Source organism: Myodes glareolus, chromosome 12, assembly GCF_982192425.1.
Source record: "Myodes glareolus chromosome 12, mMyoGla1.1, whole genome shotgun sequence".
NCBI classification, from domain to species: domain Eukaryota; kingdom Metazoa; phylum Chordata; class Mammalia; order Rodentia; family Cricetidae; genus Myodes; species Myodes glareolus.
Window position 1 is genome coordinate 81,099,313 of NC_142037.1, and position 26,389 is coordinate 81,125,701.

General features: G+C 43.8%; 1 protein-coding gene across 3 annotated transcripts; it reads right to left on the bottom strand.

Annotated features, from left to right (window-relative positions):
- Positions 1-4,397: 4,397 nt before the first annotated feature.
- Positions 4,398-26,206, bottom strand: Oxgr1 (oxoglutarate receptor 1). Of its 3 annotated transcripts, XM_085698185.2 has the most exons (4): positions 26,047-26,206; positions 14,376-14,496; positions 8,498-8,582; positions 4,398-7,347 (listed from the first exon to the last, which is right to left on the bottom strand). In XM_085698185.2, exon 4 carries the CDS (start codon positions 7,287-7,289, stop codon positions 6,261-6,263), a length of 1,029 nt encoding a protein of 342 aa, XP_085554311.1. In that variant the 5' UTR covers positions 7,290-7,347; positions 8,498-8,582; positions 14,376-14,496; positions 26,047-26,206; the 3' UTR covers positions 4,398-6,260. The 3 variants fall into 3 exon arrangements, with proteins under 3 accessions (XP_085554311.1, XP_048278073.1, XP_085554313.1); XM_048422116.3 differs by lacking the exon at positions 14,376-14,496; XM_085698187.2 differs by lacking the exons at positions 8,498-8,582; positions 14,376-14,496.
- Positions 26,207-26,389: the final 183 nt, after the last annotated feature.

Here is a 26,389-nt window from a genome sequence, read left to right on the forward strand (position 1 = left end):
ATTGACTTAATATAAACTTCTTGGGGTTAATAGTCAAATCCATTAATCAATAGAAAAATGTATAGTTGTACAAAACCACTCCATATGACCAATCCATTTGAGGGAAAACATGCAGAGTGGAAGGCCGACCTGAAAGTAGCCCAGTTCTTAGAACAGATGAGTGTTTTAAAATAGCAAAACCTACTTCTGGAAAACACAGGAAGTAGTCAAAACAGCTTAAAAGAGAAAAAAATCCACTCAGTTAAACAGAAAGAAAAGCCTCTACAGTCTAGACAAGGAACACCACAGTATCTGGAAGTAAGACCTCAGAGGAAGTCTTTAGCTGGAATAAGAGACTGGGTGAGGAAAGGAAGACAGATGAGTAGAAAATACTCAGTTGCAATTTGTGTCCTTATTTACAATGTAAGCCCAGGAAGGAAAGTGGGCTTTAAAAGCATGTCAATACATATTACGATGTGTTTTCCTTCCAGGATATCGGTGTGGGGAGGACTGCTCCTCTTCTGAACACATTTGTGTTTCTAGCTTCACCACATTCAGGGTTCATTGCATAGCAGACAAATTGAACCTGGACGTGAATGTTTAGACTCCAGCGCTTCACGGCCTTGTGGATAATTGATACCTTGTTTCACTCCTGCTCAGAGTCATGTGGAGGAAAATCAAAACGGCCTTTACTGATTGAAGAAGATGCTAAAAGCCCCACTCAGGGGGATGTGTAGGCACATGCAGCAGAAAGATGGTAATCTCCCTCCACAGGGTCATAAGCTTGGCTATTAACCCCAGGATAGGAAGAACTTGGCCCATAAGGGGAAGGAAATGTCAGATTTTCTCTCATCACTTACTCTCATTGAGCAAGTCCTTGGAGACAATTTCCCAGTCTGTTTGCATCTTTTCCTTCTGCTTTCCAAGAAAGAAATTGTAGCTAACTGTAGTTGGGAAGGAACGAGGGGAAGAGCAGAATAAAGCATATCTGATATGAGGTTTTGCTTATAGACAAACCACGTCTAATAGAAGCAGGAAAATGTTAGTCATTTTAAAAATTGATGCGGGATATATATATCCCATTGTGTGAAAATCTATTACTGTGATTGGTTTAATTAAGAGCTAAATGGCCAATAGCAAGGCAGGGGGTATAGGCGGGACTTCTGGATAGAGAGAAAGGCAGTAAGAGATGAACCTAAGCATACATCAGATGCCAAGGAGACATGGAGGAAGTCAGATATACAGAATGAGAGAAAGGTGAAAAACCGCGAGGGAAAATATAGATTAATATAAATGGGTTAATTTAAGTTATAAAAGCTAGTGGGACAAGCCTAAGCTAAGGCCAAGCTTTCATAATTAATAAGAAGTCTCCCTGTCATTATTTGTGAGCTGGTGGCTGACAGCAAAGCTTACTACAAAATAATCAGCCAGTGGATCAAACAATAACAAACAACCAATAAAAGCAGACATAAATCAATAAGGGCAAAGGAACGTAGGCTTGAAGTGTTAGCACGGTACATCCTGAGCCCTGGCTTAGCTGGCAATCAGCCTGTACATCTTCTACTATGGATTCGGATCCCCATAAATGAAAAAACTAAGAGGGGGGAGAGAAAGGGAGAGAGTGAGAGATTGTGTCTAATTTAACTTCAAGCTCTGTTTTCTAAATAACAACAGAAAGGAATAGAGAAGCAAGGAATTCAAAGCAGGTGCTGAGTGTGGAATTCCCGGCAGGACACATGAAATGATATCTTTATTAAAAACATAGTTATAAAGGAAGGAGAAACTACTCATTTATATTTGTGTGCGGCTTGTGTGTGTTTTCTCCTGCAAAGTCTGGGCAAGCCAGGAGAGAATGTCATAGTCCCTAGAGTGAGAGCTACAGGGAGTGGGGGCCACCAAGCTGGTGCTGGGAACCAAATCTGGGTCCTCTGCCAGAGCAGGAAGCCTTCGTAACCTCTGAGCCATCTCTGCAGCCCTAGGGAGAACTGGTTAAATGAATGCAAGAGGGGCTGGCATAAGTGCAGTGGCTAAGGGAACTTCCTGCTTCCAGCAGACCTGAGTTCAGTTCCTAGCACCCGAACCCAGGTGTCTCACAGCTGTGCACAACTCCTGCTTTCAGGAGAATGAATAGCTTCTGGCCTCCGGGAGCACCTGCCCACATGAGTCACACACACACACACACACACACACACACACACACACACACACACGAGTAAATAAACTACCAAACACACCTTTAGAGCTTGTTTGCATTCTGAATTTTGTTTGGGTTAGTAACAGTAAAACACACTTTTGACTAAAATATGGATTGGTAATAAATAAAATTAGAACTTCTTTATGGTCTTGAGATGGAATCCAGGGCCTCACATATGGCAGGCAATTCTCTATCACTAACTAACTAACTCTGTGTGTGTGTGTGTGTGTGTGTGTGTGTGTGTGTGTGTGTGTGTGTGTGTAGAGAGAGATACCTGTCAGTATGTCAGTAGATATAAATAGAGATATAGATATATGCAGCCTTGCTTGGCCTGGAACTTGCTGTGTAGTCCAGACTAGACTCAAACTCAGAAATCCATCTGCCTCTGCCTAAGATAAAAGGTGCATGAATTAGAGATGGGTACCGCCATGCCCAGCGTCTACTACTTACTTTTAAAAGAAAGGTTTTTATTAGACCTTGCAAGACACCACTATTAAAGCATGTATAGGTGAAACTGTTTGTTGTCCAGAACTTCCCTTAAATATTCTTCTGAAATCTAAATGCATCTGCAAAGGCAGAGTCAGATCTAAACAAGCATGGTGGGGCATTCATCAATGTGAAGGGTACATTTAGGGTACATTGTCATTTTGTTCTCTCTAACGTTGTGAGTCTGAACATTTCTGTGAGGCATAGTCACAATCAAAGTGGGGGTGCTATTGTGTCTCAAGGATCACAATAGCTTTTCTCTGGGTTTTCTCAGGTGCAGCCAGACTTGAGTGCTCCGCCTCTTGTGTTCAGCAGGCATAGGCGGTTTCCTTGCAGTGTCCACAGTTTGATCCCTACTCTCTGTTCGTACCTTTTCTCTGTCCATGGATGTCTGTAAGTGGCAAGGTCTTGAGGGTCCCCAGTAGCCTAAAACCTGTATATCATCCTCTGAACATCCTCTGTCACTTTGAAAGGAGAGGCTTCAGTTCAAAATGCAACCTCTAGCCCAATTATTCCACAACTCTATGCTTTGGAAAATAAAAATAACCCTTTAGTTCAATTTAGCTTGGATCGTTGTGATTATGTTCAATCAACAGGGCGTTCGAGGGCAGACAGTGATCAGCGTCTGCCGGTCCCTAGGGAAGCAGGTCAGGTGAGAGAGTGGCAGGAAGCCGGATCACGCAACATGTTGTGGGAAGAATAGAAAATCATGCATGCTCCAGAGCGAAGGTCAATTATCCAGGGAAATAAAAATGTTAAAAATTGGAGAAAGTGGGATTAAGTGTTGGTGTTGGGTACCTAACGTTACAAAATAAGGCCACAGACACAGTGGGCTAGTCTGTAACCGAAGAAAAATTATTTATTTCCCTGTACTTTGGTTGGAAGAAAGAAAGGGACCAAAGAAATTAATGTGTTTCTCTCTCTCTCTCTCTCTCTCTCTCTCTCTCTCTCTCTCTCTCTCTGTGTGTGTGTGTGTGTGTGTGTGTGTGTGTGTGTGTGAAAAATGTGTGAAAACAAGCATGAACAGAGATAAGGTTGCTTTGCCCTGATGGAAGAGATCTTTGACATAAAGAAGAATGAAGATGGAGAGGAAGGGAAGGAGTTTAAAGTGTCCAGGGTCAGAAACAGCTTTGGATGGTCTCCACTCACCCCTTATCCTAGAAACCATCCTGATGCGGCTCAAGAATCAATTGAAAAATTTAAAAAGTGAAAAACTAACAACTGTCACACAGCTGCAAGTTAGCGATGGTCCAGCAGCCAGGCTGGCACGAAAGGCCAGGAGCAGAGGCGGAAATCTGTGTGGCGCCGAGTTCCCAGTGGACTGCTGGTCGCTGCTCCAAGCTATGCAGCCACCGTGAAGAGCTAAGTCAGGGCTTCTATCCAGATAGCTTGTTCCAGGAATTACAGGAACGCTGCACGCGAATGGCTCAAAAGTGACTCTGGGGTGCTTTCACCCAGAGAAGTTCACGTTAGGGCCCAGGCCTTCTTCCGCCCCTGTCCCATCCCACTTGCCCAGCACAGGATCTGGATAAACATCTCTTTGGTCTAGCTCAGACTTGCTGTCCCAGAAAGCCCGAAGGTCCGTGGAATCTGATGCCCCCTTTCCTATGCAGAAGCCCTGTCTTCCAGCCATACTCTACATCTGATTCTCAAACATCCTCCTGCTCACTAATCATGAAGAAAATAACTTGGTTGTCAATAAAGCAATAAATAAATTGCATCTTCTTGTGGAAAAACATTTCAGAGAATGGTTTTTTAAAGTTTATTATTATATCAACACATTCATTGGGATTTAAAATATCTAGCCCAGGTATTTTCTCAAATATTTATATTTACTGATAATTAAGAATACACATAATCCAAGAATAACTTTCGCTGTTTCTGCAGGCATTATTTTCAATTATCGTTCTCAAAGAAAGGAAGTCAAAGACAGTGTCTCCTGGAGAAGTCTCCCTAGAAACCAACGCCGCGTTAGATTTGACATAGTACCTACTGCCTCCGTGATATCTGAAAGAATTTCGGTTTCTCTGTTTGTCTCCTCTTTCTCTGAGAGGTGTTGACAATTCCCTATAAAACTTAATGTGATTTCTAAATTTGACAACCGAGAAGACAGACCAGAACCAGAGGACAACCCGGTTCTGGTTCACCAAGAGCAATATCCCACAGTTTTTGAGTTAGGATCTCTCATTGTGCTGGGACTCACCAAGGAGACTAAACTGGCTGGCCAGTAGGTCCTAGGGACCTATTTATGCCTTGATGCGGGAGAATTATCTGTGTTCTGTCAATCATATTTTAATAAAACACTGATTGGCCAGGCAGGCAGTATAGGCGGGAAAGCCAGACAGGAAGTAGGGGTGGAGCAAAGAGACTGGGAGTATTCTGGAAGCAGAAGCTCTCTCAGCCATTCCTGCGCAGACCACTGAAGAGGCAGCATGTAAGCTGCCCCCGCTGAAAAAGGTACTGTGCCATTATGGCTAACATAGATAATGATAATGGATCAATATAAGTTACAAGGACTAATAAGAAACCTGACCTAATGGGCCAATCAGTTTATAACCTAATGTAGACTATGTGTGATTTTCTTTGTGGCTTGCCGGTTGTGGGGTACTGGGAGGGACAGATACCCCAACAAGCCGGCCCTCATGTTACAATGCCTGCCCAGAGCTGGGATTCCAAGTGCATGCCACTGGCACCTGGCTTTTACCTCTAGGTTCTAGAGACCAAGCTCAAGCCTTCAGGCATGTGCAGCAGGCGCTCACCGACTGAGCCGGGTCCCTGGGCCTGTTTCAAGTGTGTCCTAATGTCTTCCTTCCATCTAAAGACCTAACTAGAACTGAAAGCAACACTCAGAGCAATAATCTCAAGGAAAAAGGAAAGGAAAGGAAGTCATAAATACCCTAGATGTGAAGGTATTGTGGAAGGCACAAGTGAATCTTAGTATAATCTAGGATTTCAGTAAACATGGGCCTCAAGGTACGAAAGACAGGCAGCGAGTTGTGAAAGAAGACCCTTGACTTCCGTTGTATTTGGTGTCCCATCCTCACTCTAAAACTCTGGGACGTCCAGGACACTCATGTGTCTCATTCTCTATCCAAAGATCTAAATAAAAATATTGCAAAGATCTCCTAAGAGTCCTGTCTATGGCTTTGGCTCATAATGACCTGAATATACTGTAGTTACTAAATGTTCTACTGAGGGAAGACCTCTTGGAAGCTCTGTACAAATTATCAGGAGGCACTGATTGATTTATTGATTGTTCAATATTTGATGAGTGTCTGTGTATGTGTGATTGATATGTTCCCGGTTGTGGGGGAGGGGAGTAAATACATGTGTAACGATCAGCCCTGTCTTCTATCTTGTTGGAAACAAGGTCTCTTTGAGGTTAGTCTCAGTATACAGTTGACTAGCTGGCCCTTGAGCCTGTAGGAATTCTCCTGCCCCAGGTCCATCTTACCACAGGAGTCCTGGGATTGCAGGTTCTTGCTACCACTGCCAACTTAAGTAGATTATGAGGATTCTTTTTCAGATCCCGGCATTTGCGTGTCAAAAACTGTCTGTGCCCGCTGAGACATCTCCCTAGCCTCCACTAATTGACGTTGACTCAAGGGTTATTTGAGCAACTGTCTTTCTTTTCTTGTTCAAGGTCCCCACTGGCTCTGCAACTCACTATGGAGCAGAATGCCTGCTGGAAGTTATTGCTGACCACGACATATAGCAGCAGGTTTCCAAAGGTGTTGAGGGCCGCTAATGGCCTAGAAACAATGTAAGCTTCGTGAATGTGACTCTCGATGGAGCAGCTGATGGAAAGCAGGCGAGATTCAATCCGAATGACCCTCAGGATGTGGAAGGGTAAAAAACATATATAAAACACGAGGAGCAGCAGAATGGTCAGTCTCCGGGCTTTCTGCTTAAAGCAGCTGTGGGTCTGAGGCCCATGAGTCAGGGTGCTGATAATTGTTGTGTAGCAAAGTGTCACTATCACCAAGGGCAAGCAGAAGGTGGTGGCAGTCAAAATGAGATTGTACCATTTGATAGTAGTGAGGTCATCCGAACTGGTGAGGTCAAGACAAGCAGACCTGTTGGTCCTGGTGGTTGATGTGATCAGGAAAGTGATAGGCGAGACGGCCACCAATGAGATGACCCACACCCCTGCACAAGCTACCACCGCCCACCGCGTCTTCTGAATAGACAAACAGCTCATGGGGTGAATGATGACGATGTACCGGAAGATGCTGAAGCAGGTGAGGAAGAGGATGCTGCTGTAGAGGTTGAAGTGGAAGCCGAACCGGATGAATTTGCACATGAAGTCCCCAAAGATCCAGTTTTCACCGCTCGCGTAGTAATGGATGAGGAAAGGAAGACTCGTCAGGTACAGCAGGTCGGTCAAGGCCAAGTTCAGCATGATGACGGTACTGCTCTTCCAGGGTCGCATCTTGAAAATGTAGATGGAAATCGCCACGGTGTTCCCCGGGAAGCCCACAAGGAAGATGATGCTGTAGATCGCAGGGAGGTACTGCGTCTTGAATAAGATTTGGTGCTCATCGGTGCAGTTTTCCAAAACAGCGACATAGTCTAGGAAATCGGATTCGTTGATTAGACCGTCCAGTGGCTCTCTTATGGTTCCTGTCATCTTGCAAGATATTGGAAGAGGACCGCTGGGCCATGGGAGTCCAATGAAAATAAGCTAGCTGATCAAGAAGAGAAAACATGAATAAAAACAGCAGTCAACTGGTGAGGATAGCTCTAATATCCTACATGTGCCATTGTCACTGCTTCCTTTCTCTTTCATCTCAAGAGAGACTCTGTGGAGAAGATGTCAAACTCCAGGGAACGACTATAAAGCACCTAAATAACAATCCTACTGAAGCCCAATTTTCATGAGAACGAGAATAAAGGATTGAGACAAAAAGCCACGTGAAGCTATGGAAAAGTTTGTTGTGGCTGCTGTTTAGCAGATCATGGCGCGCGCGAGGGTGGGGGGTCACAATCATCTTCGGGGACTTAAGAGTAGAACTTTGGCATTAATCAAGTCCTCTGTGTGTCAGCACAATATCGCCACTAACCCCCTCACAAAGCTGCCCATGTTTCTTATTACGTTTGGTCTACAGAAGACAATAAAGCCAGGAGAAGTTGTGCTACCTAAGCCTGGCTGCACATCCGGGGACCTAGCTGGGTTCGAGCCATGCTTGTCTGATTTAGAACCATTCTCTTTCTACATTACCAATTGTATTTTTGCTTGTTTCTTATCAGAATTTCCTTAATTTACTGGAGAAAACTAAAAGTGTGATTATCTAAAAAAACAGCACTGGACATTTTTTAAATTGCATATTTTTGGGACTGGAGAGATGGTTCCTTTGCTGAAGTATTTTCCTCTCAGGCACAGGGACCTGAGTTCAATCCCCAGAGCTCGCATACAGAGCCCAGGCAGAGTAGCACAGGCTTGCAACCTCACCCTGGGAAAGCATAGCCGGAGGAGGGGGGTTCCCTTAGGGACTTGCTGGCCAGTCAATCTAGGCTGCTCTTCATCTCCATGGTGCCTGAGGTAGGACACCCAAGATTAACCTCTGCCTTCCACATGCACAGGCACAGGCAAACACATGCATACATACACACTTAGACCCCACTTCCACACAAGTACACAAATACAGAATTACAAAAAATGAAGCTGTCATGAATGGCAGTCGTGTTTGTGGAGGTTGACTCAAGGTCAAATATCAGCTCTCTCCACCTATTTTAATTTCCTCATAGAAGTGTGTTACTGTGTGTTTTGGGGTGGGGTCAGCAGTGCAATGCCATAGTTAAAGGCTTAAGCTCTAAAGTCACATGGATGTTGCCCACCTTAGTCTTCAGCTAAGTTTCTTTAGCTCTTGAAGTCTAGGTACGACACCATTTTATCCTCATTCTTCTTGTTTCTCTGTCTTTCCTAAAACAAGGTTTGACAGCAAATTTATTATAGCATTATGACTATGAAAAAATTAAGTTATTTTGAGCATATTATTTGAATGTACGTATTGTGGCTGTAAAATATATCCACTTACACGTTTGTAGGGCACCACTGTGTGCTGATTAAGCAGTTTTCCAGATCCAAAAGAAGAATACAAACAAATATATACACTAACGTTTGATGTATATCCAGGAATATAATAAGCACCCAGTAAGGTTAAATGGCTAACCAGTAAATCAGTTGGTAGATCATAGTTCAAGGATACTGAGATGGCAAAGAGACAGAAAGAGGGGACCGCTACAGAAAGGTTGCTGATGTGGGGATATTTTACCTGAACATAGGAAGACGGAGGATTTTTTTCCAACTGAATGTCTTAGTTAGGATTTCTATTGCTGTGATAAATCACCATGACTAAGGCACATCCTAACTATGTATAATTTGAGGCTTATGGTTTCAAAAGGTTAGAGTTCACGATGTCAGAGTAAAGGAATGGTGGCAAAAACAATCTAAGAGCTCACATTTTGATCTAAAAGTTGGAGGTAGGGGTGAGTGGTTGGGGAACTCTCGTGCTAGCTTGGAACGACTTCTTTCGAGGCTGTTGAACCTCAGAGGCCTCACCCAGGGACACGCCTCCTCTGACAAACTCACAACTTCTAGTCAATTAGGAGACAATTTTCAAACATATGGGTCTCTAGGAGCCATTATAATCAAACCACCACCCTGAGGATGAAGGAATAATGGGAGTGAGACGACACATGCAGAGGTACCAAGATGCAGCAGACTTCAGGAGTCACAGAATCCTTGTAGCTCAGAATGGCTGCATGCTAGCTGGTTATTATGTCAAGTAGATACGAGCTAGAGTCATCTGAGAGGAGGGAACCTCAACTGAGAAAACGCCTCCGAAGGACTGGCTGCGTACAAGCCTATAGGACATTTTCTTAATTAGTGAACCATAAGAGAGGGCCCAGCTCAGGTAGGTGGTGCCACCCAGAGCTGGAGGTTCTGGGATGTATAAGCAAGCAGGCTAAGCAAGCCATGGAGGGCAAGCCAGTAAGTATTCCTCTTCCCTGGCCTTTGCATAAGCTCTTGCCTCCAGGTTCCTGCTCAGTTTGAGATCCTACGTTGGCTTCCCTCAGTGGACTGGGATCAAGGATACATAAGTCAAACAAACTTATTCCTTCCCATGTTACTTTTGGTCATGGTGTTTTATCCTCAAAAAGAAGTCCTAACTAAGACAGGCTGCTTTATTTAGGGGACATTTGGATGATTCTGTGCATATGAGCACACTCATGAACACACATGTACACACAAATACACAATTTAAAAATAAAATAAATATTTTTAAAAATGAATGGCAGATTAGAAAAGTATGGTTGCAGAGTTGTTAGCACCAACAGCTAGTCCTGTGACGGTCTGGGATGGTCTGGGATGGTCTGGGACGGTCTGGGTGGTCTGTGATGGTCTGTGATGATATGGGATGGTCTGGGATGGTCTGGGACGGTCTGGGATGATCTTGGACGGTCTGGATGGTCTGTGATGGTCTGTGATGGTCTGGGATGGTCTGTGATGATATGGGATGGTCTGGGATGATCTGGGATGGTCTGTGATGATATGGGATGGTCTGGGATGGTCTGGGATGGTCTGGGACGGTCTGTGACGGTCTGTGATGGTCTGTGATGGTCTGGGATGGTCTGTGATGGTCTTGGACGGTCTGTGATGGTCTTGGACGGTCTGTGATGGTCTGTGATGGTCTGGGATGGTCTGGGATGGTCTGTGATGATATGGGATGATGGGATGGTCTGGGACGGTCTGTGATGGTCTGTGATGGTCTGTGATGGTCTGGGATGGTCTGGGATGGTCTGGGATGATATGGGATGGTCTGGGATAGTCTGGGATGGTCTGCGATGGTCTGCGATGGTCTGAGGTGGTCTGGGACAGTCTGGGACAGTATGGGATGGTTTATGATGGTCTATGATGGTCTGTGATGGTCTGTGAATGGGGAAGCTGACACCTAGAGAAGGCAGTGATGTGTCAAGGTCCCCGCTAACTGATGGTAAACCAAGATCTACACCAAGACAGACTAGTTTCGGGCCTTGACCTTCTCTCTCAGTCAGTAGGCACGAGCCAAATCCTAAATGCCATAGAACAATGATGAGACAGATGTTACTGCAGAAGTGCTTGGTAATTCAAACACGGAAACTGTGTGACTTAGCACTGAATATAAGTAACTGGGCTACCTGTTTCTCTAGGCTACGTTCCAGTAGGGCACCTGGCTGTGGGTAAACCCATAACTCGATTTGCTAACTAGGGTCAAGTTTTTGATGCCACTGTAATCTTATATTGAGTCAACTCCATCAGCCATTTCTTCATCCTTCTGTGTAAATGTGTTAAAACTGGCCCACTTAACAAAAGGAAGGATTAGCAGTATCCTTCCTCATTACCTAGTCTCAATTACACTCTCACAGACTATTTAGTCCAAGGGAGAACAGAAAGCATTTTTAGCTCCATTTTGTGTTCTGATGGAAAGAGAACAGTCAGCAGGGCACTTGCTAGGCACTAGGACCCAGTGGGTGTGCACTGTCAGTGGAAAAGGAAGGATTCTTCTCAGAAGGGAAACTCAACCTAAATACAGAGGCCCTCGTAGAGCCAGCACCTCAATTCTGAAATCAAATCCTATAGAAGAGCAAGGATGCTGGCCGCTAAGACACTGTGGGAGATTCCCCTTAGCCAAATACCCTGTACAGGTCTGTGCGCAAAGAACAGGGAGTTACCTAAACCTGAGAGAAAATGAGCCTGTCATGGAGTCCCTGCAGGCCCTCATTCATAAATATGCAAAGAATCTCCCGGGATATTTCATCCTCAGTGGAATTTGGCTGAAAAGGAAGGGGATGAGAGAGGAAGAGAAAGAGAGAAAGGGAAAAAGGAAGAAGGGGAAGAAGAATGAGAGAGACAGTGACTATTGCCAAAAAAGCAAAAATTGATTCTTTTATAACTTAGAGTAAGGAACAAAATTACAACTTTCGTCTTTGCCAAATAACCCCCTGGTGATGTTATGAGGACATCTTAAACACCAGCCATATCAGGGAAAGGCAAGTTGTAGGTAGACACAACCACCTTCGTGTTTTGAAAAACAGCAGCTCAACTCGGCATTTAATGGAGACTGATTAATTGCAAGAGAGTGGGGGTTGACTGCAAAACTGGAACTCTTCCATAAAACCTGACCGAAATTATGACCCAAGTTTACAAAACATGTGGTACATTTACAGCAGCTCACAGAAACCAGTTCAGGCTGTGAGCAGGGTGAGGAGATGCAATTTCTCCCGCATCCTCTGCCCACCCCCAAAGCCCAGAGTCCTGCACACTGCACCGCCACGATCTCTAGTGTCTGGTCATCCGCATCCTGCTGGTCAAACTCAGAGACACAGGAAAATGGCACGACAGTTTGCCATGTGTCAGCCTGTCCTGTGCCGCAGTGGCGATTCCCAAACTTGAGTAGGCTGCTGGCCACCCGGAACTAACGGGCTCTTTATTCCCAGGCACTAGTGATGCTGTGAGTGTCAGTGCAGTGCAAATTATGCCAAGTGTGGATGAGCGTTGGGGAGTGAAAGCCAACACCAAAGGCAGGACCCAATCTTATGAAGATGAATCATATTTTTCGAGTCTTTACCCCCCTGTGAGATCAGAAAAATACTTCACTCTAGGAGGCTGATTGAAGGATACATTTAAGGGAGACACAGTTTGGGGACTGCTGTCTTCATGCCCCACCCCTGACCCCACAAATGAGGATTCCAAGAGGGCTCAGAAACCCTGCTGCTAGGGTCACTGTTGGTTACAAAAAGAAGACACACACATTACCGGTTGTGGTGATGCACACCAGTAGGATTTACTGAAGGACACAGAGGCAGGAGGATCATGAGTTAGAGACCAGCCTGGGCTATACATTTTTAGCCAGGTAGTAGTGACACATGCCTTTAATTTCAGCACTCTGGAGGCAGAGGCAGGCTGATCTCTGTGAGCTTGAGGCCAACCTGGTCTATAAGAGCGAGTTCCAGGACAGACTCCAAAGCTACAGAGAAACCTGTCTCAAAAAAAGAAAAAAAAAGAAAGAAAGAAAACAGAAAGAAGAAAGAAAGAAAGAAAGAAAGAAAGAAAGAAAGAAAGAAAGAAAGGAAGGAAGGAAGGAAGAAAGGAAGGAAGGAAGGAATACACAGTACACAGGACTCTCTCACACATACACACACACACACACACACACACACACACACACACCTTGGTTTTCTCCTCTACACATTGGGAACCCGGCAAAAGAACAAGTTTTAATCCCCTCACGAAATGTGTGGCATGGAGGAGTTGTTATCCTCCTTAATCCCAGAAGGAATCTGTCTCCTTAACTCTTGCGATGTCTCTACTCTCTTCTCTCAGTTCCCATTTTCGAATCAAACCTTCCAGCCCTAGTAGCGGTTAGACTTGGCGAACTGATGGAACCCAAAGTCGTGGTTTTAGCTGTTTGATCTTTGGGTGATTCGAATTAAATATATGGACATTTTCTTCAGAAAAATGTACTTATGTATACAATCTGTAAGGTCAGAACATCTTCATGCTAGTTAGCTAAATTTACAAAGGAACAAGAGAGGGCAGCAAGGCAGCAAGACATTTAAAGGGGAAAAGTTGTTATCTTCTTAGGAGTGGAGACATGGGCAGTGTCCTTAGCTGGACCTGACACCAAGTCCAGAACCATACAGCACTGAGTTTGGAGGTGTACCCTGGATTCTTGTGGTCAACAGGAATCAAAGATGAACTTTCCCCCTGAATCCCGAAGAGCCCACATTCTCTTGTACAGAGTACAGGGTTGAGAGGTAATGCTGAACCACTCTGAGCTTCGCGGAGATGTGTTTTGGCCTAAAGATCCAAAGAACGGACACATTACAACACAGATGGAAGTCAAGGGGTCATGAGACGACAAATACTGCCTGGTTCTGCTGTTTCAGGTCCCCGAGGGTTCACACACATAGAGGTAGACAGTCAAGAGGTGGTGGTCTGTGCCTGGAAAATATTATCAATGAATAGGTAGTACTGAATCCCACAATCCTGAGACTGTGGGGGTAAAGACAACAGCAAAGCTGGTTTAACTGATTTTTTCAGAGAGTTGAGATAAAATTTTATGTTACATGCATTTTGTCATAATTTTTTTAACTGTTTTTAAAATTTCCTGTTTTGGTATCACTTAATAAAGGATATTGAGAATTCAAACAGGCCAACATACAGGCTCATGTAAAACCAATGTGCCAAGCCCCTGTTCTTATGATACAGCTTCTGGGTACATCTGGGCTATTGTAAGTGCTTTATCAAAAAATGATGCATTGCAATCCCATACTCTAAACTAGTTCCATCAACAAAACAATCACTTAAAGCTACTTGTCAGAGATTTTTTAAAAAACAAAACTCTTAATGTTTATAAATATTACTTCTCACTATAACTGGAAATTCCCAAACTACCACAATGCTTTGCAGGGAGAAAGAATTAATCAATACAAATTGAAAGAGGAAAAATATGATTTAAATGCTTTTAAAAACCATCTTGCTCTTTAAACTAGATGCAAAGCTTAACACTGGAGGATCAACGTGAAGGATTTATGTGAGGGTAGACTCCAGCTCCTGTTTCAAATTGGTCTCTTGCCCTGATTTACAGTGCACTCTCTTCTTGAAGTGAGGCCCCAGTGGTCCAGGATTCGTGCACTGACAGTCAGAGCCATGTAAAAACCCAGGTCTCACCTGTCATGTGCTGCAATTGCTCCTTTGAAGTAGGTCACAGGCTTATCTCCGTGCTGATCAATAGGCGCCAACCTCTCTAATTAGAGAGAAGGGAACCTTCGTGTCCTCTGTTCCCCAAACTCTGCAGAAAAGGCAAAGTTAAGTAACCTTCTCTCAAGGGTCATTAATTATCAATCTGGGCTTGGTAGGGGGAGAACAGAGACTAATCTATGAGAAATAGTCTCAGCTTTTATCCGGAGTTTTGTAAGAGAAAGTGGTGAGGTTAAGCGCCAGAGTCCTGCATCACTGGGGCTTCATTTTCAGAAGAGAGTACACTCTGAATCAGGACAAGAGATTTTACAAGTGGAAAGATGAGCTGAAGTCTACCCTCACATAAACCCTTCACTCTGATCACGTGGATCACACAGTTCTTCTTCTCTGTCCTCTAGTTGTTACTACCCAACTTTCACGGGACCTTCAAACACATTCCCAGTGACCCAGCTGTGCCTGGCCATTTGCAGTCCTGCCTTGTATTTGTAGCCTTTGCCACGTTCGATGAAGAAGAAATTCCCTCAGGAGCTGAAGTGTCAGGATCTAAAGAAAATGACTGGCATTTATTCTTTACGGTGGATGCTAAATGAAAATGTACTGGTTAAAAATTAAGTTTTTTTTTTAATCTACAGTACAGCATCTCAGGGAATAAGTGCACCCTTTATGATGGCTTCCAAATTCCTGTGATATTTCTTTGATGAGGGTAGAGGTGTTAGAAGATAAGGCCTGATTTTAGATTGGAAAACAGTTCTACTACTTGGGGAGAATATTTTCTATTTTAACATTCTTGAATCCATGTAGGAAAGCCAATGGTTGGACAAACCATTCTCTATATTAGTTGCCAGAGAAAAAACTGGAAGCAACTTTATATAGCCTAATATATTTTTTAAAAAGATTACTTTATTAAATAAAAGAAATTCAACCATGTGTGGTGGTATATGCCTTTAATCCCAGCTTTAGGGAGGTAGAGGCAGGTGGAACTCTGTGAGTTCAAGGACAACCTGGTCTATGAAGTGAGTTCCAATACAGCCCAGGATACACAGAGAAACCCTGTCTCAAAATACCCAAAATAAAATAAATATAAAAGAAATAAAACAGACTAAAAATGACATTGGATACTGGAGATCTAGCTTGTCAGTAGGGCAACTTGCCTCGGGAGTACTAGACTCTTGGTTCAATTCAAGTATGAGAAGGCAAGGAAAGCAGGGGTGGGAGGGGGAGGGAGAGGGAGAGAAAAAGGTGGGAAAGAAAATGCAGGAGAGAAGGAAGGGAGGATGGAGTGAAAGGAGGAAGAAAGAAGGGAAGAAACATTAAATTGACACATCTGATTCAGGTGATTAAGAAGTCATCAATGATCTTGAGACCAATCAGTCACATGCTATAAACTGAAGTCAGTCTCTCCAGGAAGTTGCATGAAGGATGAAATGGGAAGCTACAACTTGTGGGGAAAGGTGAAACAAGTAGACAGGTTGCTTTGTGGCTGACGTGTTTAAAAGAAAGAAGTCAGTTTATTCTTTCCTCTGAGTAGAAGAAAGTTCAGCATTATTCTATAGAGGGCAATCAGGTAGGCCAACAGAGGTTGGAAGACTGAAGGGGGCCATTAGAGGATGAAGGGGAGGAAACAGTAGGAAGAGAACTCCAGCTCCTGGAATCCAAAGCTTGTGCCCAAATCCTGACTCCCACCTCCCTGGGCTCCAATACACCCACCTCTGACTCTTACAGACACAGTCAGATGTGGATGTTCTAAGACCACCTGAAACCAGCGAAGTTCAGTAGCATGCAGATCACACTCACAATGCAGGGCCTTCGCTAGGTCAGGGGCAAAATGGGAAGGGGAGGGGTATCCTTCAAGACTGGAGAGAAAGAAGAGCGAAGGTCTATAAGAACGGGGGGGAGGGGGTGCATTTCCATTCCAGAGATGCTTTGCCCTCACAAAATGTCAATATCAGAATTAGTTGAGAAGCTTTAAAAAATATCAAAAAATTGGAAAATATCAAATGCTTAGATCCCTGCAGAAAACTATTAATCAGAACCTTTGAAGGTGGGCATGATCTCAACAACTGTTTTCAGTCAGCCACCTAATCACAAATTGACAGGCCAAGCTGAGAAAAAGCGTTCGGATGCACTACATATTATACATACTATGGATTTGCACGTTTAAAAGGCTACTGATGTCAGACATTGACAAACGTTAAAAACATTATGTTGAACATAAGAAGTCAGAAGCAAAGCAGCTCATATAGTGTGATTCTATCTCAATTCTGTCATGATGTGGGGTGAGGGGCAAGGGAAGTTAAGCATGAACACACTGGTAACTTCTGGGAGAGGAGAGAAGTTAACCAGAAGGGACAAGAGAAAACTTTCTAGGTTGATATAAACGTCCTATGGCTTGCTTATGGTACATGTTACTCAGAAACAACAACAACAACAACATGCAGTTGTCGGTACTCATTGAACCAGGTACTCAATGTCTGTGTGCCTACTGTATGTAATTATATGATGATTAAAGAATAATTAACTCCAAGAAAGATTTGAATTAATTAATATGGGTACTGGGATTTCTACAGCTTTCCAGGTAGGTGAATAGAGGTTTAAGAACTACAAAATCATCTGCAGAGACAGCATGCGAAGGGAAATTTGCAAAAACCGATAAAGGGTTGGAAATAGAAAGTGAGATTAACTAGGTAGAACTTTGTCTCTTGGGGCATAATTGTAGATTGTAGGCTTCAGTGCACACCCGGTGCTTGAAATAAAAGTCAGTTCTTATGGCTGTCTGCAGACCCACAGAATAAAGTCCAGGGATTTGCATATCAATGATCTCCTCTGTTTATCCCCTACTCTAACATTAGGGAACTTGCAGAGAGAAAGACTCACCTGAAGGTGAAACCCTCTCCTGTCAGTAAAGGGCAGGAGATCAGGCATAAGAGAATCACAGACTTTGAGGGCAATTATAATTTTGAGAAAAACAGAGGTTGGAAAATCATGTGACAACCAGAACATACAAGCATCCACGTGAAGCTGAGGAGAGAGGATGTACCGCTGTAATGTGAAACAAACCAACTTGAGAAATCAAGGGAAAGAGAGAGAAGCATGGAGTCTAAGGTCAATGAATGGACCCATGTGTGCTTTTTAGGTAGCCTCTGGTGCTTTTGAAAAATGATTATTTTGAAATGGACCAAAAATAGATGGGCAGATTGACAACTTTCGTGAGAAAAATTGCCAAGATGTTGCCTGTCCGAGTAGAACTTCACATGCCCTGGAGATGATGGGCCTTGATGAGGCTTTGGACAAGTGAAAGTGACTTTTAAGGAAGCCATTTCAGAGGCAGGTGTGGTGGTACACTCAGGAGGCAGAGGCAGGTGGGTCTCTGTGAGTTTGAGATCAGTACATTGTGTGTTCCGGGACAGTCAGAGCTGAACAGAGAAACTTTGTCTCAGATAGATAGATAGATAGATAGATAGATAGATAGATAGATAGATAGATAGATAGATAAACAGACAGACAGATTTGGGTATAATATTGGTTTATGCAAAAACACAGAATCTTAAAATTAAGGAAATGTTTTCCTGAAATAGTTCAAAGAAGTCCATTTAGGAGACAAGGAGGGATAGGCAAGTTCTAAAAACTACAATGAAAGCTTGAAGAGAGACTAATATTCTCTGTCCTCATGCTGGCAGTAAGAACCAAATCGTCATGCATTCTCCACAACACCTAGAGAGCATTAACAGGCAGAGAGCCCTCCGTAGCCCCGGGTGACCCAGAGAAACAGTAAAGTCAGCATCAGGCCCTGGCCCTGGATTCACAGAAACCGTAACATCACCAGTGTGACTCTTTGAAACCAACAAGATGCTGGTGGCCTGTTCCTTAGCAGCAGGAAGATTTGAACCAGGCATGTGCATCTAGTTACATAGGCTTTCAAGACGCCTTGGAAACGAAGGCATGGAAACGTGTAACAAATCATCTTAAACGTGTTTAGCACCTTACTATCCAGTGGAGTATACATTGAATATGCTCTTAATTCAAATCGTTATAATCAGTTTCCACTGAGAAGCAAGGGTGTACTAGAAAATAAAGAAGGGAGCTAAGATCTGCTCATCTCTTGAAGATGATTTTTCTATCCTTACACTTTCATACAAATACTTTCATTCTTGTACTTTAAGTCACATAAATTATATATTGCATTTTGGTTTTCTGTTAAGTTTATCATTTTCTACTGTTCTAGTTAAGTTTTTTTCTACTTACTTTCTTTCTTAGATATTTGAACATATAGCAATCACTTTAGACATGAATGATCTGGATTCATTAAACCTGGTTTAATTGAAAAGAAACAGATTCAAGAGCCAATGCTAAATCTGCCTCCTATATGGAAAGTTTATCCTATATGATAAACACTCAAATCTTAGTCTTTGTTTTGCCTCTAGAACCCTCCTCTCCATGCACCTACACACTGGCTATTCATCAATGTCCTTCTGCCTCCATTTTCTGGGTGGCTTTTGTTGGCATCAAATTACATCGCTCACACAGCCCAAGATAACAAAGGCAAAGGTGAATCAAGAAAATTGGTTCTGGCCCCGTTCTAGCTTCTGTAGCCCCATTTGTCCTGTCGCTATAGCAACAGACCACCAGGTGTGCTTCTGTGCCTTGAGAAGCTCAGTACTTTAGGTTCTCCAGTGGAGAGTAATCAGCGTTTGTTGTACTTTCCACAGTAGCCAATGCCTACTACATGAACTCCACCTAACACTGAAAGAAGAATTGTTGACAAGAATTCCACCTCTGTTTCTACTGCATTGGCCTCTTTGGAGAACACGGGCTGTTGACATGTTCGCCTCTGTCCCCCATTCAGTCATTTTGTCTCTCAGTGGCCACAGCTGGGCGTCATGAGTACGACCACCATCACTTCCTTCCTCTGCCTCACTTCCATTTGGATAAAAATGCCTTAAGATGTGCAGAACCCGCTCTGGGATTTCTTTGTCAAAGGATTCTCAATCTCTTCCCTTTGACCTTTTGCATAACCTTGATGATTAATTTTTTCCCAGGGCTGTGTTGACATAACAGGCCACTGTACTAACCTATTAACCTTTGAAAAATCAGAGTCAAAATCTGATTTGAGTAAGAAACCCCAAATAGTTTTCAACTAGCCTGGAGTTTATGAACAAGAAAGGGAACAAGTCCGTCAATGTGATGGACGGGGTTTGAATGTGGACAAACAACTGTGAAAATGAGCAGACTGAACTAGGCAGTCATATAACTCAGAAATAAGGATAGCATCAGGTTCAATCTCCAAGCAGTTTGCCTGGATGTTTCCTTGTAGAAAAAAACTAAAATAAAAACACAAGTAATTTAATTTTAGTAGCCACTATTTATAGCTCTCTCTGACTTCTCACATAGGTCTCCAGAATCTACCTCTTTTCTGCTTTTTATACTGACATATGATTGTTAATTATAATCATTAAGCTGTTTACTCCTCCTCTATTATTCTATCTTATTGGTATTTCACTAAATTGGAATTTTTAAAAGACCTTCTTTTTAACTGTAAATCTTGCTTTGATCCAAATTATGAGTTAACTGGATCCAGACTTTTGTTAAATTCTCATGACCGTGTAGTGATAACTGAAGACCTGGCATGTGCTCCATTTGGCTAATCTACGCTCTGAGAACACTGGCTCTCTCCCATTTTCAAAGGGGGTTTATTTCCGGCCACTGCAAACCTCCCTCACCCTTCCTCCATGTCAAAGCATACCTATGACCTGTGCTCTCTGAAGTCCTTCCAGCCTTGGCACCTGGGTGCTCAGTCCTACTTTATTTTTAACTAAGGGCAAATGGGTCGCCAACTCTCCAGGCGTTGATCTTTGAAGAAGCAGATCCCTATTTGTTATCATATTATATACTTATTTGAGAACGATCACAGTGACACTCCGTTCCCTCGGAGCGGCTTTCAAGCCTGACTTTCCGTAGCCTCAGGGGTTGTGCCACCGTGATGCTCACACGGGAGGACGGGAGGACCGCAGTGGGGACCAGAGCGTGTGCGGGTGGAAGGGTGTGTGGCAAGAGCATCCTCCTGAAACCAACCTCCCAGACCAATTAGGATGAAAGAGCAGCTTCGGGGGAGCCATGGGTTTGTGATGCCGACACCTGGGCTTTCAGTCACTTTCCCTTCAAAAGAGCTGAACTCTGGACAGTGTTCTTTTCTGACATTAAACCCGCAGCTCACCGCGTACTTTGTGCACCGACTTAGGCCTTGAGCAAGGTCAACCAAATGACTGCGAAATGAAAATGAAGCTCTTAGATTACACAAAATCAGAAAGCATGCCTCCATGGAATTAAAATATAGAACTTCCCCCTTCTTCACGATCTGTCTCAGCATCCATCATTGTGTGTTTCCCCCCATTTTAGTTTATTTTATGCAATTCTAAATTAAAGAAAAGTTAGCCTTCTAAATTATTAACATTCAATTTACCTTCCAGCTTTTTATTGTGCTGTGCTGTCTTTAAATGCAAATAAGAGAACATTTGTTTAATTTACAGGAAGTGTTCTCAAAATTATACGAGTCATGTTCTTTTTGTCAGTGTGAGTGTGTGTGTGTGTGTGTGTGTGCTGCATTCCTAGCACATATATATTTATGAGCAGTTGCACATAAATGTCTGGTTGCATGTATGCATGCATGTGGAGGCCTGACCTCAGATAACAATCCTCAGGAATGCTATGCACCTCCTTTGGCAGAGGGTTTCCTGTTGGTCAAAAGCTCACCAGTGAGGCTAGACTGCATTCTAGAGAACTCCAGGGATCCTCCGGTCTCTACCTCTCTGGTACCTCAAGCATGCACCACACTTGATCTTTTCTGGGTTCTGAGGATCGAACTCAGGTCCTTGTGCTTGTCAAGCAAGCATTTGACCAATGGAGCCTCCCTGTTCCCATCACAGCAGGTCTTATTCCAAGACCTATGCGTGAAGGTTTCTTTCGTTTTCACCAAAATAATGAAAAGGCTATGCAAAATTAACTCACTATTCTTTTTATTTTCCATATTTGCATCCCCTACTAAAACTGTCTTTGCTTTCTTATTAAAGAGTCAAGAAAATCTGAAAGCAGCATGAGCTATGGATTGCTCCACGGCTCCCTTTTCTTCTGCACTGCCATTAACATTGTAAATGAATGACCAGTCCTGTAAAGAAACACACAAGTAAGACGTACTACAGTATGGATCCTTGCTCACACAGGTTTCTTAGGATGACATTAGCTTCTTTCTATATACGAAGAAAGCACTTAGACAGAAAGTTTATCTTGTAGGGACTGTCAGTTGATCTTCTCAACTCACACTTTACCTAGGAATTGCTTTGGGTCTCCTTGTAGAGCATTGCGGCGTCAGCACTCTTGACTCGCTGGCCGCAGTGAGCACACTTGAGAACAGGGCTGCAAAGAAAGGGCTAGATGTGCACACTGTATAACCTGCTCCCTCTACTCAAGCTCCACTGTCCCCCAGCATTACACTTACAAGCCTGAGATGACGTCATCGAGAATTTCCAGACAACAGTATCAGATCATTAAATCAAGCGAGAAACCATTTTAATGGTAGCACTGTGGGCTCAGGCTGCACAGCCAATAAATTAGCCCTGGGCTTGAGTTAAAAAATCCTATGTTTGACTGATTCGGGTTGAATCTGAGTGAATCTATCAAAATTAAGCACATTTTCACAAATGTCAATTAGGGAAACCATTTATATCACTGTTTCTAAAGTTGTAGACCATAAAATACATCCAAATTGGTTATCTCTGAGATTGTCGAGATGACCTCTGTCACCCCTGGTTCCCTGCCTTAAGTTACAGAATGACTCCAAAACATTTGACCTATTTGGATGTCCACTTGTTTCCAGTCTGGGTGTCTCACTCAGCAACTGAGTACAACGCTGAAGAAGCCCTCTTATCTCGGACTGAAAAGCTGATGCCCTTCCCGGCAGGCCAGAACCTTGGATGACTGATAACTGTTTAGGGGCTATGGCAAAGTCATCTGTTCATAAAGGTGTTCTTTCTCTGTAATGGATGCCTCTCAACTCGCAGTTAACATAGATAATTATGACCTGAGATGTAGAGACATAACACGTGAAATCTTTGAAAGGCCTCACAATCAAATTTTATAGTCCTTCCATTGCACTACGAATATACACAGAGACACAGTCTCACACGGCTCAGCCTGCCCTGGAACCCATCTGTATCAGTGACAGATATGAACTATTGATCCTTGTTTCCCAGCCCCTGAAGTTCTGAGGTTGTAAGTATGGACCATCAAGCCCAACTGGTGATCCAAGACTTTTAAAACCTAAATGCCTCAACACAAGGATGGTGCCATCACTTAATAAACAATTGGTCCTCAGACAGAAGAGCACAGTCACCGTGGACTCAGGGCTTAGTGAGTCTTTCCATAAGGCCTTCACTGCATGTCAATAGAAATAATCAGGAATAATATGTGCATGTTTCCCCAACTGCATCTTTCTCTCTGAGCGCTGTGGACAGCCTGGGGACATGGAATCTCACTCCCTGAGACAGCCCAGTACACTCTCAGGAGCACAGGAGAGGAGGTTCCCGGGTGAAAGTCCTAGTAACCACCCTTCCCTCTTTACTCTTGTGCACTGACCCCAATTGCATGTGCATGCAAGGATCAACATAGACCAGTTTGGACCCACCGTCCTTGGCAAGTCTCGCTCTGTGAACCATGCCTTGCATGTGGCAGGGTACCAAAAGCTCTATGCCTGAAGTGAGTTCAGTAGGCAGGACCAAGTCCATGACATGGTAGAAAGGCACTGTGTCTACTTTCTATCTCCTGAACCCCTCTGGGAGAAACTTCTCAGACGCCTGATATTTACTTGCCTAGTGTCTCATCAGATAAAGTGGGTCACGGCTATTGAAGGGGGTCTGACTAAAGAATAGCCAAGTAACGCGAGCAAGGGAGCCACTGAGTTAAACGTAATGACTACCATACTGCTGAGTTTGACTCTGTCCTGCTAATGGAATGACCTTAGACAAGTCTGTCGATCCTGGAGGTCTCTATTTTCTTAAGGAAAATATTTCCTTTCTGTGTGTAGAGAGATGGAAGAAGCTTAAAGTCATATACAGTATAACCCAGCCTAAGGACCACTGTAATTGTGATAGGAAGTACTGCCACCCTGTGCCCACAATCATGCCACACTAAAGAGAGTCAAAGTAGCCAAGACTCCACGCCTACCTAAAATAAACATGAAACTTAGTCGTCCAGAAAGACCTAATACCTGATCAAATTTTATTTCCGATCATTATAGTATATGTTATTAATGACAAATATACTTTATACTGTGAAAATCAGTCTATCCTTGGGTTCATATTACATGTGGGGTAATGAGACACAAAGAACTTGACTAAACCTCACACTGGAAAAGAAAAGGACAACTCCAACCTACGAAACCCATGAAGACCAGGCACAGAGCTCAGACTTCCCCTTGGCATCCTGACCTCTCCCCTTGTCGTGAAATGTGTGCTCCAGACAATGGCCACCAGGCTTACTTCTGAAGAAATCAATATGGTAATTCTTCCTGGCTTCTGTGCAGTGTGTTCCCCTCGGAGCCTTTTCCTAGCTGCAAGCTAAGACACTGTGATAGCTCAAGCACAAGAGCTACACCTCACTAATGTGTTCCCCTCTGCAAGATCTCTGTCTATGCGTGTGGTTCTCTGTGAGGGCCTTCATGTAACACTGAAATAGTGTGACACCTGCCAGAGGTGACGTCTCTAAGGCTGACTCAAATCACGTGACACAGACAGCTGCTCGGCTATGCTGTTTGTGGCTGCTCAGTCAACTTGTAGTGTATTTAGTAGAATATCCTATGGGGCCTCTGCTTTATCATGAGTTCTTGCTCAGGTCTTGGTTCATTGCACAGATCCTGTGAAGCAGAAATTGGTCTCACGCATGGAATGGAAACAAGCATCCAGGCCTGGAGCAGAGGATCGGGCAATAGGAAGGAGTTGAACACAATAGTCATACAAGGAAGAACAGAGGACCTGGGGCTAGAGAGATGGCTAAATGGTTAAGAGCACTTGCTCACTCTTGCAGAGGACCCAGGTTCAGGTCCCAGCGCCCATACAGTGGCTCACAACCTCTGTAACTTTAGTTCCAGGGAACCCAACGCTCTCTTCTAGCCTCTGAGGACACTAGTTACTCATGTGGTACACATATCTATTCAGAGGCCAATCGCTCACACACATAAAGTAAAATAAATAAGCGTTTACAAAAGAAAGAAAGAAAATGTCAGTTGACCTAGTAAAAGACTCTTCTGGAGGAGGATGTAACAACACTCTATGTCTTTCGGTAACTTCTGCTGAAAAGAACACAGTCTGGACGTGAGTGCCCCATTTCAGATTTCTTCCTCTGACGACTGTCTGCATCTCAGCTCCATCACCCTTCCGAGTGGGTCACCAGGGCAAAGTTCTAAGAACTTGGAGAGCAATGCTGAAACCCTGTAAAGCTCCCGATATCAGAAAGTGGGATGTTTTTCCCCAAACGTGTTTGTGAGATTTATTGTGAGCTTTCATTTATCACTGAAATGCTGAAGACAGTTCTGTCTAATCAGGCTCTCAGAACTCTTTAACGGGCCCCAACTTGTGCAACTGTGTCTCTACTTGGGTCATCACAATTCTCTTGCCCTGTAAAGTAGCTTGTCTTTGGCCAAGTGCTTACTTAGAACTGAACATCACCACAGGGTAACCAGGAGTCCATCCTTCTCAGAGCCCTTAGGTGACTCTCTAGGGAATCGGGAGCACATGGATGCTTGGCATCCACAGAGGCTAGCATAGATCAGATACCTTTCTGCAGGCTTGTGTAGACACCAGCTGGAGTGTGCATGCTGAGATCTGTGGCTCTGTGCTCTGCAAGAATATAGTCTAAACAAAAACAGGTCCTTTTAGGATCTAGCAAAGAACCACAAGTGTGGCCCTGGAAGACCAGAAGGTCAGCATTTCCATGAATGGTCTCAACAAATTATGATGCAGAGGGAAGATGCTCAGTAATGTGCTACGCAAGAACAAGAACCTTAGTGTGATTCCCAGAATCCATGCTTCTAAAAGCCAGCCAGGCAGTGATCTCTTGTAATTCCAGACCTTGGGAAGCAGCAACTGGTGAATCCCTGGGGCTCTTGGCCCAAGAAGTCCAATCTAATCAGGAAGCCCAAGATCCCAGTGAGAGACACTGGCTCCAAAAAATGAACAGAGGGGTTCCCCCAAAAAATAACAACTAAGATTTATTCCTGACCTCTACGGTCATACATGATGCATGCACAGCCACATATATGTGTATTTACCCATATAAACATGCAGAGAGGAGAAAAAGAGAGGAAGGGAAGGAGGGAGAGAGAGAGAGACAGAGACAGAGAGGAAGAAGGAGGAGGAGGAGGAGGTGGAGAAAAGGGAGATGAAAATAGATCTGATTAGGATATTCTGTTATGATCAGTGAGGATTTGTGGGACATACTAACCTGTGAGTCTTTTTCCTGTTCCCGTTCTAATATTTGGCATTAACTAGCTGTAAAGGTGGGGTAGTGAACGCAGGAAGTCAAGGGGCATCTTTGGGGATCAGACCGACTGAAGCATCAATAGAACTCATCAACTGCCTTGTAATTTGAACAGTACCTTGGCAGTCTTCTGGCCTTTCACACTGCTGCTCCTCTCCTTCTGATCAAGTCTTGTGAATTCTGAAGACTCCTATGTTTAGAAAGAGGTGGCTGCCCTGCATCTCCGCAGCCTCCTAAGCGCGTTTCCTGGAGCGGCAGACTCCGGTTCACGCTGGCTATCTTCTAGAATGGGTCCTGGTTTATATTCAGTTTCTTATTTTCATTTTAAAACCTAGCCTGTTAACACAAATGGCATAAATTGCCCCTGATGACCCTTGAATTGGTGTGGCCAGAGAGCAATAAAAATTTCCAACGCAGACAGGTTAGAGGCGGCAGAAAGCGCTTGCGGCCCCGGCGTCCAG